This window comes from Achroia grisella, unplaced genomic scaffold (genome assembly GCF_030625045.1).
Source record: "Achroia grisella isolate CSIRO2021 unplaced genomic scaffold, CSIRO_AGI_Agris_v1 utg540, whole genome shotgun sequence".
NCBI classification, from domain to species: domain Eukaryota; kingdom Metazoa; phylum Arthropoda; class Insecta; order Lepidoptera; family Pyralidae; genus Achroia; species Achroia grisella.
The window spans coordinates 3,493,183-3,508,648 of NW_026712925.1; the positions used below are offsets into that span (position 1 = coordinate 3,493,183).

Consider the following 15,466-nt stretch of genomic DNA (forward strand, 5'->3'; position numbering starts at 1 on the left):
ATTTTAGATATATTCGCACACTGTGTAATTCATGTGTAAAAGATTGCAGGTATCTAACTGGAAAAATTAAAATTATAAAATTCATTTTAATTTTCCATTAAAACGAAATACGTTAATTAATATAATTTGCTAATGAAATCAACATGATTACAAATTAGATAATATTTACAATGGCCACTGGTTTCGTTTTAATCACATAAATCATACAATACTAAAACCCAAGTAATAGTAGTTTTTTTACTCATACAACAATATATTTGTCTAATGAGCATGATTATAAGGACGTAGTTTTTGTCGTGGAGACCGCCTTCTTGGCGATATATGAACAGCTTTCAAAGGTGTATTAACTTTTCTTGGATCACTGTTACCTAATGGAGTTTTTAAATTTCTTGCCGTGCATAAAGGCTTTTTCATAGTTGGAGTATGAGATAATTTCAATGTTGCATTTTGAGGCGAAACGACTCTTTTCGCAGGAGATATTACTTTCTTATTTGATCGCCAAGAATCTATATCCCCCTTGTTTGGCACACACGCGTTCTCTCGATATGTCCTCAAAGGTAGACTTGGAGCAACATCCATGTTTCTGTTCAATCTAATTGGAACACTTGGTGCTGTATTCAGACAAGTATTGGATTGCACTTTTGGCTTTACATGAGCTATTAATTTTTGGGCTTTTAATTGATGCTGGCCATTTATTCTCGGTCGTCTTGCAAACCCAGTATGTAACATTCTATCATTGTTTTCAGAAGATTTATCAGAACTAGATTCAAAAAGCTTTGCTTTAGCAAGAACAGCACCAGCATTTTGGTGTCGTAGTTTATTGACTGATGGTCTTCCAGTATGATTAGAGCTTTCTACTTCACCAGTTTTATCCATAAAAAAGACTGCAGCATTTTTCCACTTTTGATGCGTGTGACGTTGAGGACTGTGCCTAGTCAATTTCTTAGAAATTTTAGAAGTTATATTTTGGTAGTGCTGAATTTGATCAGAATTATTTGATTTTGAACTAGAGTCCATTGTATTATTCATTGAATTATCTGATACTGTATTATCCCGACTAGTATTCATAGTTATATTCAAAGATCTACGTGGTTGAAGTTTTCCAATAGTTTTATCAGGATTGTAATCACATGCAAAACTTGTTCTTTTACGTAAGTGATACTTCTGACGATTGATTTCAGAATTGTTTTGAGACTTTTCTAACATAGAACAATCCCAATCATTTATTGGTGATGACTTCACTTTTGATACTGCCAAGTCTGGCTTTGCTGTACTAGTTCTGTCTCTATGCTTCAATCCAATATATGGATAAAATCTGTCACTATTGTGACTAGTTTGTGACTGTGCTGATACATTCCATGACTTATGTCTTACAATTTTTGTAATATTTTCTTTTGAACGTCTTCTTATTGAGCCAATTTTCCTTGCACTGGGTGATCGGATTACTTTAGCATCTTCATTCGGTCTAATTTTCAGTTCTCTACTTAACCGTCTAGCAAGATGGTCAGAGTTTGAACAATTCAACATCGCCACTTCTTCCAAGGTTTGCTCATAGGCATTTTGTACATGTTCTAGAGGCTGAACTCTGGGAATTACTTCTGTAAATTCTCTTGATAACCTATTCTCTATGGCTGAAACCCTACTTTTTATTTCTTCATACTCTTGTTTAGAGATTCTAACATAATCCTTTTCCGCTTGCTTCATATCTGGAGATAAATCTATTGTGTCATGAGCACTAAACAAATGTTCCGAAGAAGTTAAAAAGTCTTCACTGCTAATGCTAGTCTCCGAATTTTTTTGAGAGCTAAAATCTGTGTTCATGTTTGGAGTACTTCTGGTATCCATCATACTCAATCGTAGTCTTTTCCGTTCCGTTATGCCCCTGTAAATATAAAGTCACTATATTTACTGAAACCAATTACAATAATATGTATAATGTTGCAATATTTAAAATGTTTGATATTATAGTGTACAATAACAGTTTTCTTACATTTTCATGGGTGTAAAGGTTAACTCTTTCTGAGGCAAGCCTTTTGTTACTTCTTTCCTGTAAACAGAAAAGTTTATTTAGTATTATGACATGATCTCGATGATCGCAGGCGAATCTGCGTCCATCGGAAAAAACATACGTTTGTATTGTGCAAGAAATCGACTTGCACTATACAGACATTTCTATTCATGAATATGATTGTTTATGTTGTTATATGCGTTTTCTATGTACCACCGGAGTCAGAATAGAAATGCTAACCCGAACCCTCGACTACGGCACAATGGCTTCGAGGTATATCGTGTGATTTAGTGGGCAAGAATTCCACACACCTCCTTGCCATACCTCCGGCGAAAAAGGGATAGTCCTCTTTGAACATTTTTCCTACGTAAATAAAAAAAAGGGCTAGTACTCATAACGTAATGTAAACTAAAACCATAATAAAACTGCTTAGATTAGACCCAGATAGCGCTGTGTGAATTGTCCTGGCTTGTTATTATTATTTATTCTATTGTTAATTTTCTTATAATTAGGGATAAAACTCTGTTGATAAGTTAATAATTATAGTGATAATTATTTGTCGAGTTTCAAACACGACAGTCATCAAATTAAATAATAATAAAAGAGCAACACGCAAGTGTCGAGCTCATTCTTCTTCTGATGAGTCTACGTTCTGAATGAGCAGTAGAATAAGAAATCACGACTATATAAAAGTGCATATATTAAGTTTATATGCATAATGATTATTTATATTTCTATTGAAAAAAAAAAAAACAAATATTACTTAATTTTCGCAGAAAATCCTTCGTGAGCGTCAAACTTCCGTTTGGCAGCAGACTTGCTTAGAACTGGAGTTTTGGTATTTTCGCGAACTGTTGCAGGAGTATTCACACTACCAGAGACCATTTTGCGTAAACCGCTCAGCACACCTGAAAATATATATTAGTTAATTATAAATATTTTATTAGTTTGCAAAAGTTTATATGGAAGTTATGGATATTATACAACTGTAGTGTATTCACTGTGGTACTATAGTTAAATATTATAATATGTGAATTCATTATTATAGAATCAAAATATAATATTGATCTAATAATATAAATAATTGGAAGGTAAGTCATGTGGTAATCATAAAAAAACCTATTACAATACTACTATAGCTTGCAGATAACGTATCTTTATGACATGAAAAATTAGTCAATAGGTTCATAAATAGAAAAAATATTCTACATATATTCAATACAATTTATAATTATGATTACATAATACAAACTTAACTACTGTTGAATTGACATTTGTGTATTAACCAAGATGTTAGTGTAATTTGTTAGTACTATAAAAACATTGTATTGAAGTAATCATAAATTTTCACATACGATTGAACGAACCACTTCTTCTTTTCTTTCGCCTTGCTTGATAAACATCGGAATCATCATCCAATTGTGTCATAAGATCCTCAGTTAATAAGCCAATATGTTGCGAGTTTTCGATGAATATCTGTAATAACATATACATATATTACACTAATGGTGCCCGCGACATTGTCTACACACGGAAAGTTTTCGCATCCTCACAATTTACAACAGTATAGCAATGAAGATTATAACAGAGTCGTAAAACTTTTGCTTTACTACCCCAATATACAACCAAGATGTGGTTTAGACAGATTCTACCGACATCAATTTGTTTTAATTTCTGGCTGAGTTTAAGTGAGTGGTAGACAAAAAAAAACTATTTAAAAGTTTTTACATTAAGTTTATTTGAATAAAGATTATTCCTATTTGAAACTAAAATTTTATTGATGGTGGTGGTAGGCTCGTGCGTGCTAACGGTTGGCTTACTCCCTGATACATTGGATTAGAATATAAATAGTGGAATGTGGGCATATCAACTGTTGTGTTCATGATGTCAACAGTTGACAACGCCTGTCACTACCCCATCTAAGATAACAGATCTTTGAAGTGATACATGTTAAACTCAATTATTATAAAAGTTTTGACACAGTGTCCACCATAATGAGCTGCTCAGAAGTTACTTAACAGCAACCATCCAAAATACTTTAAAAATGCACATATTTTGGAGTTTAATAAACAGTGTGTGTTTCTTTATTTTTAGCTATGTCAAATATTTTTGGCTAATTCAATATGGCTAATATTGAGTTGTACTTTCAATGGGCTGCAGATTTGCACTGTCATCTATCAAACAAATGAATTATAATATTGTTACTGATTATGGATAAGCAGACAACAAAAAAAAATAACAGTTGAAATATATATTATATATTTCATGGTTTTCAAAGAACTTTAAAATAAATAAGCTGGTGTACCTTAACAAGTGCAACATGGTGCTCCAGTCGTTGTGCTGATGCAGCAGCTGGCAATGGCATAATGCTGGGAGCCATAACAATTGCCAGATTTGAAGAATCCATTAAGTTCTCTTTGTGATTTGATGCAATGAAGTTTAGTAACTAAAATGTCATAAAACATAATATAAGTGGAAGTTCAAATAAGATGATGGTGGGTCCTACTCTCCGTCTAATTTTTGGAAGTAATTAATGAACATGGGCTCAAAATGTTTAAGACAGCCTTAATTGATGTAAGAATGTCAGCATGAGAGCACTACTGTTAAAAAAAATATTATTTAGTTGTAACCTCCTTATCATTGTATGACTTAATTATAAATTTTATTCATAACAAATTAGTATAGGTTCCACAGAAGACAAAAAACATGTTGATTGCAAAAATCATCTACCAAAATCAGTGCTATCATTGGTGACTACATTTAGATTATTGTTAAGCCTTGTTAAGTTGATTATTGTTATACTGTCCCTATATACATACCTCCATGATATAATGTAAAAGATGAACATGCAGTACAGGCAAAAGCAATAATGTATGCAACAGAGGTGTTAAACCGTCTTCCCCAGCTGAAAGTCGACACCGTAGGAGCAAATCTTGAACCTCAGCACTTATGAGGGGCTCTGGTAGACCCCGCAAATAAAGTTTAAGTACACTAGCTACATCTATAGGATGATGTCCGTCTGATACACAGCCACCAGCATCTAATAAACGCTGAAAAATCATTCCTCTATAAAACTTGGTGCATAAGAAAAATATTGTGCATAAGATAATTCCATAAACATACTGACAATAGATTATTAAAAAAAATTAATCTAGCAAGTTCTCTCAAGTCATGACCCACACTTGAGGGCCTTAATGCTATAAGTTTATTTTCTACCAAATGGAATGAAAACAGTTTATTTATAAATAAATGACATTGTATAGTTAGATACAAGCTGAAACTAGATTTCTCTATGCTATGAGTCTCATTAACTTAATGTGAGTGATATGTATATGGATATCATGGTAATGAGGGTCTGTCACCACCATTCTAGCAGAGCACCATTCTGGCAAGGAACAGTTGCAGGAAAACTTCCTCCATATTGACATCAATATCTATAAACTTACATGCTATTTGACACTGAAAATCAGCGCTGTGGTATACCTTATGCTACAGTAGAGTTTTAAGTTTTAATATAAAGATAATATTAAAATTTATTACAAACCCTAATGATACTAATGTAATGTGAGTTAATGTATTGTATTTTTTTCACCACTGAATAGTAGTGTATATGTTATTGTCATTACACACTCTACACCAGTCCTCTTAAGTTATTAAGTTGACCTATTCAGGTATCAAACAAGACTTGGCATTTACTTTATTCACACACACATAAACTGAAAAAAACTATAATGTTTATTTATGAGCAAAAAAATGCTCTTGATGACATTCTTATATTATATGTACCTATATAATTAAATAAGACATGCTTTATTTATTAACTGTAAGTGAACAATTACCAGTTTTCAGTAGTTAACAATATTTTGTAAACAGTATTGATAAAACCTGTTTTACTAGTTTAATGTAAATATTATATACATATAGAAAAGGCTTTTGTTTCATATTATTAACACAAGGGAGCTTTTGTAATTATTGTAGCAATGATTCCTTAGTACACTTAGGTGGCTAGTTATGTGATGTGAAGCTTAAGAAAATTTCAAAATTTACATTCAACTAACCTTTATATCTTTCTGGCGGTTTTGGGATCCCGCCTTTCGGAACAAACCCTCAATGTGGGCATTAGCTCGCAAGACCGAAGACATTTCCGTAACTACGATTGGCACACTTAATGTACTCCCACAACAAATCACACTACATGATGGCACTTTCACTAGCGGTGCACCAAACAATGTTTTGTGGTCCTAAATCAAATCACAATGCATTTCATTAGTTTATTTTAAATTTAAAACAATAAAAGACATAACCAGCTAGTATACTCACTTTAACATTTTTAAGTATAATTTTCTTCAAACGATGCTTCAATCCGGCCTTTTTTAATTCACCGACAATTATTGATTGCAATTTGCCATGATTTATCCCATCTGATATAAGCATTTTATATTTTTTTACAAATTACAAATAATTATAACACACTCAGTTTCCTCAATTCAAATTCTGCATTATTCGTTAACAACTGTAACGTTTCGTTTTCCCAAATTTCAATACAGTCCTCGAATTCGAAGGAATTAGTAGATATTTATAATACGTCACTTACTGTTTTTTTAAATAATGAAAAATTATATATGTAAAATATGCTCAAATATAATCATTGCATTTCGTGGTACTGAAAATAAAATTGATAAATCTAAGATTATTAATATTAATATATGAAATAAAATGAAACAGTAATGCCTAAAAATTCGTGCATATAACGAAATTTGCAGGGTGTCAATGTCAAGAAATGTCAATGACATTTTCAATTAAAATTTGTCAAGATTTCTTTCAAGACTTAAAAATTTTCAAATTGGATCAAATATTATTGTTATTATTTATTTGATCTGAAATTCAATTTAGAGATTTACTATTTAATTTATTAATGGTTATCATGACAGTATAATATTTATTTTTGCTGAGCTTGATTTCTATGGAAATTTGGATTAAATTACGTTATTAATATTTTATTTCTTATTTTGTGTAACGTCAGTTATCTGCTCTGAATATGATTGAACTCTCAGCAAAATTAACAACGGGGTCAGTTTATTTGGCTGGTGAGGCGTTAGAATGCTGTATTACATTTTGCCATACGACGCAGCCAGAACATAGGAACTCACAAAGTCATAGGTACGTAGTCAATTACTGTACTATGTATTTAATCTAAGATAGAATCTGAACAATCTGTAATCCAAATAACACGTCATCATTATTTAGTAGCATTTATATTATCCGCATTACATTCCGCTCCCCTTTTATGTACAGTTTATTTTAACAAACTTTTTATAGGTGAAAGAATAAATAATATCTGCCTGCTAATTATAATATATACTATATATATATTAATATCATTACATTACAGTAGTATATGTGTAGAATCTTTTACTGGAAAAAAATACTTATATACATACTAAGTTAAGTGCCTATGCACTTAATATTTTATAACATATTATTTTTTCTTTACAGTGATATTCTAGAAAGTTTAGCTTGGGTGTCAGCTCAAATACACTGTTTTTACTCCACATCAGGGAATAGTGGTGAAAAGACTCCAACTATAGGCAGGAAAACTGCTTTGGAGGTAACCTCATGTGATATTGGTGATGTTATATTCCACACAAAACCAAAAATATTATTTTGCGACCTGACCATACCCCTGGGTGAAAGTAAAACATGTAAGTTCAACATATTTGTATTTTTTGGTATGTAAATTACTATAGAAACCACTGTGGTTATATCACATTGTTAAAGGTGCATCAATGAGATATGTATACATCTGCCATGTTCGAATTTGCCACCCAGACCATGGCTCTGTGTTGCTCCCCTCAAGATCCATGGCTGGGGTTAAATAATATAGAAAAGAGGATATATGGATAAATATGAATTGCAAACAAAATCCTACTTATATTTATGAATAACATGTTTATGAATATTTATTTTTTACTTTCATAATATTTTAGTTATTTATGTTTATTTAACATTATGTATATTATAAGCTATTTTAAATTTTATGTGGTCATTATTTATACATGTATATAATAAAAATGATATGACCTTACCAATAGAAAATTTTTTTACTAATTATATATGTTATATATATTATATTCTATTAATTAAAGGCACTGAAAATTATCTGGTAATTATTTATATATATATATGTATAATTTATTTATAACTGGGATACACTTTTATCTAATATGAAATCTTTTTTAGTTTGGTATAGGGAATCAATACCAATTGAGGCACCACCATCATATAGAGGCACATCGGTTAAATATTCCTACAAAATAACAATAGCCACACAGAAAGTGGGCTCTCATATCAAAATGGTCAGAATACCATTTAGAGTCCTACCAATTAGTCCAATTATGAACATGCAGGATCTTGCAGCATTATGTGGCAATGAAACTACAGAAGAACTTCAGCCAACTAATCCATTCTCTGAAGAGAGAAAAGTTGAAACTACATTGTCTATGGCATTACAAGTATTACAGGTAACTGTTTATATTTTTTACTATTTTCAATTTTCTATGATAATAAAGTTTTAAAATTCAATTTGCAAGTAAAACATTAAATAATTATATATATGTTATATATACACAAACTATAATATATAATTATCTGGAGCTGAAAAACTTAATCTATATTTTATTATGCAACTGTTATAATATGTAGATATAAATTGATGAAGCTGATTTATAATTAGGTCTAAAATAAAAAATAATATAGCCATAGTTAAAAGTAACAGAAATCTCTGTTGTCTGTATTACAGTTGAACATATTTTTATATTAAATTATTAAAATCTTCCAATTTATTTACATAAATTAATAAATAGACTGAAAGTAGCAAAAACTCTAGAAAAGCTGTAGTTCTGTTCTCTTATACCTCTGTTATTTCAGAAAATTGTATTATTTATCAATGCACTATAAATAATGAATTTTGATTACAGAATCTTACAGCCAGACGAAGTCCAAACTCATATATGATAACAAATACCAGGGGTAAAGTGGGCAGATTTTGTTTATTTAAATCTGCTTATAAATTAGGAGAAGACATAGTTGGCACTTTTGATTTTTCTGTTGGCACTGTCACATGCATGCAGGTAAGAAATAAGTTAAAAATATTTTTTTAAGCTACTCATAGTGGTTTGCAATATATTTATATGGTTTCACAATCTTAGAAAAATTGCACTGAAGGTTTCCCAAAGTTATTTTTAATACAGGCATGCAATGATGAGTAATGCTTGGGGACAGAGCTATATGGTAAAACAAGTACAGTATGATGGGGGTCAATGTAATTTAAATAATATGAAAAAATGGACTCCACACACAATTATTAAGGCTATACAAAAACATTAGACATTAAATTTTTAGTATAATAATATGTTATAAAATAAATAAAACTCTATAGCTACTAAAGATGAAATAACAAAAATCTTTTTAGGTTTCAGTATCATTACAACCAGAAGAAATTGTGACATCAAAATCGCCATCTAAGAATGTAAATAAGGAAAATAGTAGCAGATCTATGACAGTGGCTCGGTATCATGAAGTCACTTTAGGGCTAACACATTCCCAACTTATATTACCAATACCACTGCACATAACTCCTGCATTTGAAGCAGATGAAGGTAAGTAATAAAAAACATAAACTTATAAATACTGTAGTATATATACATACACTTTTAAAGTGCTTGTTTTAAGATTTTTTTTATTGAAATTTAATTGCTCTTACCCTTTATCACCTACTTTTAAGACAAGTTAACTATCATGTCTCCTCTTAACAGTAAATATTACAAACATTTATGATAAGAATAACATCAATAAATTATATTGTTATTGTAAATAAGTTCTTTATTGATTTAGTTTCACTGAGATGGCGTCTACACTTCGAGTTTGTAACAACCAATGACAAACTATTACCAAACCCTGAGGACAAAGATTGGAATGCACCACTCAATGTACCTATTGAGACAATGGTCTGGAATCTCCCTGTTAAAATCTATTCCACATTACCCAAACAAATACAGCAACATTCTGTGGGAAATGATGCATACACTATGTATATAAAGTGATCTATGTTTGAGGATTTATATGAAACTGCGTGTTGCATGAGACCTAGCAGTGTGCTATTGCACAGGATGAGTGAAATATCAGATAACCCCTATTTGTACTATATTATGAGAGTAATCATGCATTAATACCAAATAGCATACCTTATTTCCTGTGATAAAGAATGAGTTATGCTTTGCAGGGACTTACTTCTCATTGTAATAAAACAGAAAATATAAAATGTAATGTATAAAATATTTAATTAAAATAGACTGCATTATTTGTACATTTGTAATAGAATTAATATAAGTTAGTTAAGTTTTTCATATTTATAACTTATGAAGTTATATATCTACATTAGGTTAGTTCACTCAACTAGTATTTATTTTAATATAAATACTATAATGTTGTATTACAAATGCTTGTACAAAATATGAGTATTATCACAGATAACGTAATATTACATACAGATACCCCATCCCATACAAGAAAATGGTTCCTTCCTAACTCGGGCTATTCTTCGGGCTATTTTATTTCGCCACCGTAGCCGCTAGATGTCGCTAGATCTGAAGCAGTTCGGATTACTAGTGGGTGCTTAGTAACAAAGCATGAAAATAGATGGCAGTCAATTCAGTCTACATGACATCTGTTTTGCAAAGATATGTATATAATATATATGTAGGTAACTGTATCGTGTACCTCATTAGGGACGATTCAAGATTCAATGTAAATGTGTAGGTATAATATCGTTAGCCGACACTCTGCAGATATGGCTTATGTGCCAATGTATATACCTATTATGTTATGGTTTATTTTACATTCCATGCCTATTTTTTTTGATATGTTGTAAACGCTAATATAGCCTGATTTTGATACGTTTATACTCGTACGTATCAAAATCGAGCTATACGATTTTTTATTTCAATCGTTATATGTATGAGACTGATTTTAGCTACAATTAATTTACTGGTATATACCTCATGTATTCTACGATGTACCCCTCTTTTACCTAATGAGAATTCCGCTATATCTTATATATAAATTTTGTATCACAGTGTTAGTTGCCATATTTCTCCAACATTTTGATGAAATTTGATATGTATACTTCCCAGGTCTGAGGTAGGGTTGTTATCTATTTTTTATACCCCTAAGTCATAGGGGTGGCCTACCCCGAAAAAATATTTTTTTGTATTATGGACAATTTTTTATTTATTTATAATGTTACATTGAAAATACATACACGCCTAAATTTTCACCCGTCTTTCACCAACCCCTATTTTTAATAGCGATATTCTTACAAATATTATAAATGCTAAAGTAACTCAGTCTGTCTGTTTGTCTCGCTTTCACGCCAAAACTACTGAACTGATTTAATTGAAATAGACAGATAATGTAGACCCTGAGAAAGGCTACTTTTTAATGCGAAAAAGTATTGAAAGGGGAAATGAAAGGCTATATGAGGATATCGTAATTTTTAAAGTCAGATCTTGTAAGATTAAGTGAACAGGGTCGGTCTAGGTTTTTCATTATTAGAAATGTGTAACGGGGTAACACGTTATTTAGTGCGAAATTGTGTATATTACAATAAAATTTAACGAGAAAATATAATGATATCACTGGGACACTCATTGCCTTACTACTATATCGTCCGTTAGTCGCGAACTTTCTGGAAACACGAGAGGCGCTATCCTATTGGTCGGTCGGCGCGGTTACCGCGCGTAGATGAGTAGATGAAGTACTTAGACGAGTCTCACGGCGCCGCAGCGTAAGTACTTACTATACATACGTAGTATACATATGGGTATTACAAATGTTTTTATTACTAGTAATATTACTCTGTTATCTAAGCAAGTAATGTGTGCTTATTTTGAACTTGATAACATTCTGAATTACTCGTATATCTTTCAATATCTTTAGCGGTATAAACCAGGTTATGTACTACTACTAGTATTGTTAGTGAGGGATAAAGTTGATGAACAAAAATAAAACAATATTCGTATTAAAAATATATTCATCTAATATTTTTGGCATTATTTTTAAGTTTCTTCCAAATATAAGGGGTCTGACATGGGGTGTTATGTACCTACATTAAAAAATACTTTTTGAAATGTATGAAAGAAACGTATTGTATGAAATTTTTGAAATGTGTGAAATGTATGCACCTACATTAAAAGATAATTTTTGAAATGTATGAAAGAAATGTATTGTATGAAATTTTTGAAATGTATGAAATGTAAGGACCTACATTAAAAGATAATTTTTGACATGTATGAAATGTATGAAAGAAATGTATGTACCTACATAAAAAGTTCATTTTTTAAATGTATGAAATGTATGAAAGAAATGTATGTACCTACATTAAAATATAATTTTTGAAATGTATGAGATGTATGAAAACAATGTATGTACCTACATAAAAAGTTCATTTTTGAAATGTATGAAATGTATGAAAGAAATGTATGTACCTACATTAAAAGATAATTTTTGACATGTATGAAATGTATGAAAGAAATGTATTCACCTACATTAAAAGATAATTTTTGACATGTATGAAATGTATGAAAGAAATGTATGTACCTACATTAAAATATAATTTTTGAAATGTATGAGATGTATGAAAGAAATGCATGTACCTACATAAAAAGTTCATTTTTGAAATGTATGAAAGAAATGTATGTACATTAAAATATAATTTTTGAAATGTATGAGATGTATGAAAACAATGTATGTACCTACATAAAAAGTTCATTTTTGAAATGTATGAAATGTATGAAATAAATGTATGTACCTACATTAAAAGATATTTTTGACATGTATGAAATGTATGAAAGAAATGTATGTACCTACATTAAAATATAATTTTTGAAATGTATGCACCGTACAATAACAATACACGTTAAACATCATACCACAGAGTCATACGCATGTTAAAAACAAACTGCTATGATATTAATGAGAAAGGAAAATAAACTTTATGGTATTCGAGTTAGGGTCGATTTCTCTCTTTTTTTAAAACTATTTTAATCTTACCAGTTGCCAGTATTCGAAGACAGCTACGATTCGTACTCGATATTTTAAATTATTATGTAATCGATTTTTCAGTACAAATGTAAATAACCAACGACACTAATAATGTACTACTATATTCCGTTCTTTGAAACGGAATACTGCTATACTTAATACAAAATAATGAAAATTTACTGTTCACAACGACTCATTAAAAGCATCATCGAATAATGCGCTGTAATAAAATCCTGTTATCGATTATTCAAAAAAATCGATAATACATGTATTTATTTTTAATATGACAACACTTCATACATAAGTATTATTGGAAATAGTATTATTTGCTTGTTCGGCTATTTTTAATTTACTTAAACTTTTTTTATATGTTTAATTTACAATAATAATATATTAAGTGCTTATTATTGGAAAATATAAAAAAGACATTTAATTAGGCCGATACAAATGACAACAATGCCATCTATGAAAGCATTTTGAAAACATTGAGCCCCGTATTAGCACTGATTAAAGTGTAATTAAGTACTGGAAAATAACAAAATGAGTAAATATATGAAAATTACTTTTCTAAACGCATTATTTCATTTTAACATGTATATATATTTTTTTAAAAATGGATTAAACTATTTTGAAAACACAGTTTTGTTTTTTAAAACGTTTGCAAAACTATGAAGAATTCCATCGATACCAATCACGCCATCTATATGCAACTTTTAGCAATAATAATGGCTATTTCCTCATTGAGTGCCACTGGTATTATACAATAATTCCTAATTAATACATTTTTCATTATAACAACTGCATTAACTGAATATTAACAAATTAATTATTGTAAATAAAAAGATTATGGTAATAATGAATAGGCACTTTTTTATATAAATAAAACAAGATTAATAATTTTACATTTATTTTTATTCTTCTACTGATTCTTTGTCCCAATCTTTCATTTTTGCCCCCATCATAAAATCATCCCTGCAATAAGATTTTTTTAAATTATTTATTAAAGATAGATTTTATAATCTGTATTAATGACAGATGTAAAAACATATATAACATATAGATTTTAAACTATACCTTAAAGCATTCCATTTAGGTTTATTATCCTCTTCTTTAACATCAGATGTTTTGGTTACCTCATCTACTACTATGGACTTTGTCTGGCCCATAAGAGTATCAAGGAATGCCCTTTTGTCAAACTTTTTTATAATTTTCTCCTTTTTTGTTTCTGGCAGGTCTTTCCTGTTCATTTCTTGATCTAATGATTTTTGCTGATTCCTCACAGCATTAAATAACTGTACCACTCCCTTTGTGGCAATTTTTGAAAGTAGCCGCTCTCTATCTTTCTCTAGTATATTTGGCTTTATTCTAATTGATGATTTTTCATGTTTCTGTAATAAAATTATCATATTTAGCTTTGGCATAAAAATAAGTTACCTAATATAACAATTATACGAAAACTTTTTTCTATAAATAACTACATAATACAACTGTCATCCAATGGTGTACCTAAACTGAGGATGGCTGTATGGGCATGGGTAAATTAAATGAATGGGTGCCTCCTTAATTATTATATTTAAAAATTAGCTAATGTGGTTAGAATCTGGAACTATCAAATTTTGCTCACTCTACTGTTATTATCAACACTAACCAACTTTTTTTCAGGGGGTTCTGATGGTAACACTTCTTTCTTAACTTCTTTTTCTGTCTCATTTCCTTCTCCAATTATTTCAAAAGCTGGTTTTTCCTCATTTGTGCTTTTTATTAATTGAGAATGTTTCTTTGCTCTTGATAGCACTAAAGTTTTTTTATTTTTCGGTTTCGTAGAACCCAGGATCTTTGTAATTGAGTCAGCCCAGCCTTCATTTGTTATTAAAGTTCCATTTTGTGAATTTTCTTCGTTGCTTTCATCTTCTACTTCTTCATTTTCCTCCGTGCTTGAAGAATCGTGATCTGATACTGAAACAATAATTTGATTCTGTAACACCTCTGAATAATGAAAAATTACTACCAAAACTATCAAACACTAACCTGATATTTTTAAAGATGGTTTATTCATGTTTTTAGAGATTACCATAGTTAATTGCTTGTTTTACTAAGTATGTAGGAACAAGTTTTAACTTTCACGAATTATGTTATATTAAAAAATAATATCCAATGTGAATAACAATATCGAAATATATTTTGCGAGCATCAGAAAGAAAACATGATACACAATACGCACATGTTATTATTTACAAAAGTACTCTATGATATGATGTCACGGATGTCAAAAAGTTGTCACTGTGTCCACAGATCTTTGAAAAACGTGACATTGATTCTCATAAATATGTTTTCATGTCTTAGTAAAGTAGTCCGCAT

General features: G+C 30.2%; 3 protein-coding genes across 3 annotated transcripts; 1 reads left to right on the forward strand and 2 right to left on the reverse strand.

Moving 5' to 3' along the window:
• Nucleotides 1-17: 17 nt before the first annotated feature.
• Nucleotides 18-6,499, reverse strand: LOC131847644 (uncharacterized). The gene is made up of 8 exons (XM_059197264.1): nucleotides 6,329-6,499; nucleotides 6,067-6,249; nucleotides 4,828-5,058; nucleotides 4,314-4,454; nucleotides 3,364-3,484; nucleotides 2,772-2,916; nucleotides 1,991-2,047; nucleotides 18-1,882 (listed from the first exon to the last, which is right to left on the reverse strand). The coding sequence occupies exons 1-8, from the start codon at nucleotides 6,440-6,442 to the stop codon at nucleotides 262-264; spliced, it is 2,613 nt and encodes an 870-aa protein (XP_059053247.1). The 5' UTR covers nucleotides 6,443-6,499; the 3' UTR covers nucleotides 18-261.
• A 347-nt stretch (nucleotides 6,500-6,846) lies between these two features.
• LOC131847687 (RAB6A-GEF complex partner protein 2) lies at nucleotides 6,847-10,454 on the forward strand. The gene is made up of 6 exons (XM_059197316.1): nucleotides 6,847-7,168; nucleotides 7,505-7,710; nucleotides 8,249-8,529; nucleotides 8,986-9,138; nucleotides 9,480-9,666; nucleotides 9,902-10,454. The coding sequence occupies exons 1-6, from the start codon at nucleotides 7,047-7,049 to the stop codon at nucleotides 10,108-10,110; spliced, it is 1,158 nt and encodes a 385-aa protein (XP_059053299.1). The 5' UTR covers nucleotides 6,847-7,046; the 3' UTR covers nucleotides 10,111-10,454.
• Nucleotides 10,455-13,896: 3,442 nt separating this feature from the next.
• LOC131847720 (RRP15-like protein) lies at nucleotides 13,897-15,338 on the reverse strand. The gene is made up of 4 exons (XM_059197358.1): nucleotides 15,137-15,338; nucleotides 14,757-15,064; nucleotides 14,183-14,496; nucleotides 13,897-14,080 (listed from the first exon to the last, which is right to left on the reverse strand). The coding sequence occupies exons 1-4, from the start codon at nucleotides 15,180-15,182 to the stop codon at nucleotides 14,020-14,022; spliced, it is 729 nt and encodes a 242-aa protein (XP_059053341.1). The 5' UTR covers nucleotides 15,183-15,338; the 3' UTR covers nucleotides 13,897-14,019.
• Between the last annotated feature and the right edge of the window lie 128 nt (nucleotides 15,339-15,466).

Excerpts from the sequence above, each read along its gene's own strand:
- LOC131847644 (XM_059197264.1), bottom strand. The coding sequence starts at position 6,442 with ATGCTTATATCAGATGGGATAAATCATGGCAAATTGCAATCAATAATT. Across the intron at positions 6,250-6,328 it reads TTATACTTAAAAATGTTAAA|GACCACAAAACATTGTTTGG; the intron begins GTGAGTATACTA and ends GATTTGATTTAG. Across the intron at positions 1,883-1,990 it reads ACCTTTACACCCATGAAAAT|GGGCATAACGGAACGGAAAA; the intron begins GTAAGAAAACTG and ends TTATATTTACAG.
- LOC131847720 (XM_059197358.1), bottom strand. The coding sequence starts at position 15,182 with ATGGTAATCTCTAAAAACATGAATAAACCATCTTTAAAAATATCAG. Across the intron at positions 15,065-15,136 it reads ACCATCTTTAAAAATATCAG|TATCAGATCACGATTCTTCA; the intron begins GTTAGTGTTTGA and ends TTATTGTTTCAG. Across the intron at positions 14,497-14,756 it reads AACCCCCTGAAAAAAAGTTG|AAACATGAAAAATCATCAAT; the intron begins GTTAGTGTTGAT and ends ATTTTATTACAG.
- LOC131847687 (XM_059197316.1), top strand. The coding sequence starts at position 7,047 with ATGATTGAACTCTCAGCAAAATTAACAACGGGGTCAGTTTATTTGGCT. Across the intron at positions 7,711-8,248 it reads CCTGGGTGAAAGTAAAACAT|TTTGGTATAGGGAATCAATA; the intron begins GTAAGTTCAACA and ends AATCTTTTTTAG. Across the intron at positions 9,667-9,901 it reads TGCATTTGAAGCAGATGAAG|TTTCACTGAGATGGCGTCTA; the intron begins GTAAGTAATAAA and ends TTATTGATTTAG.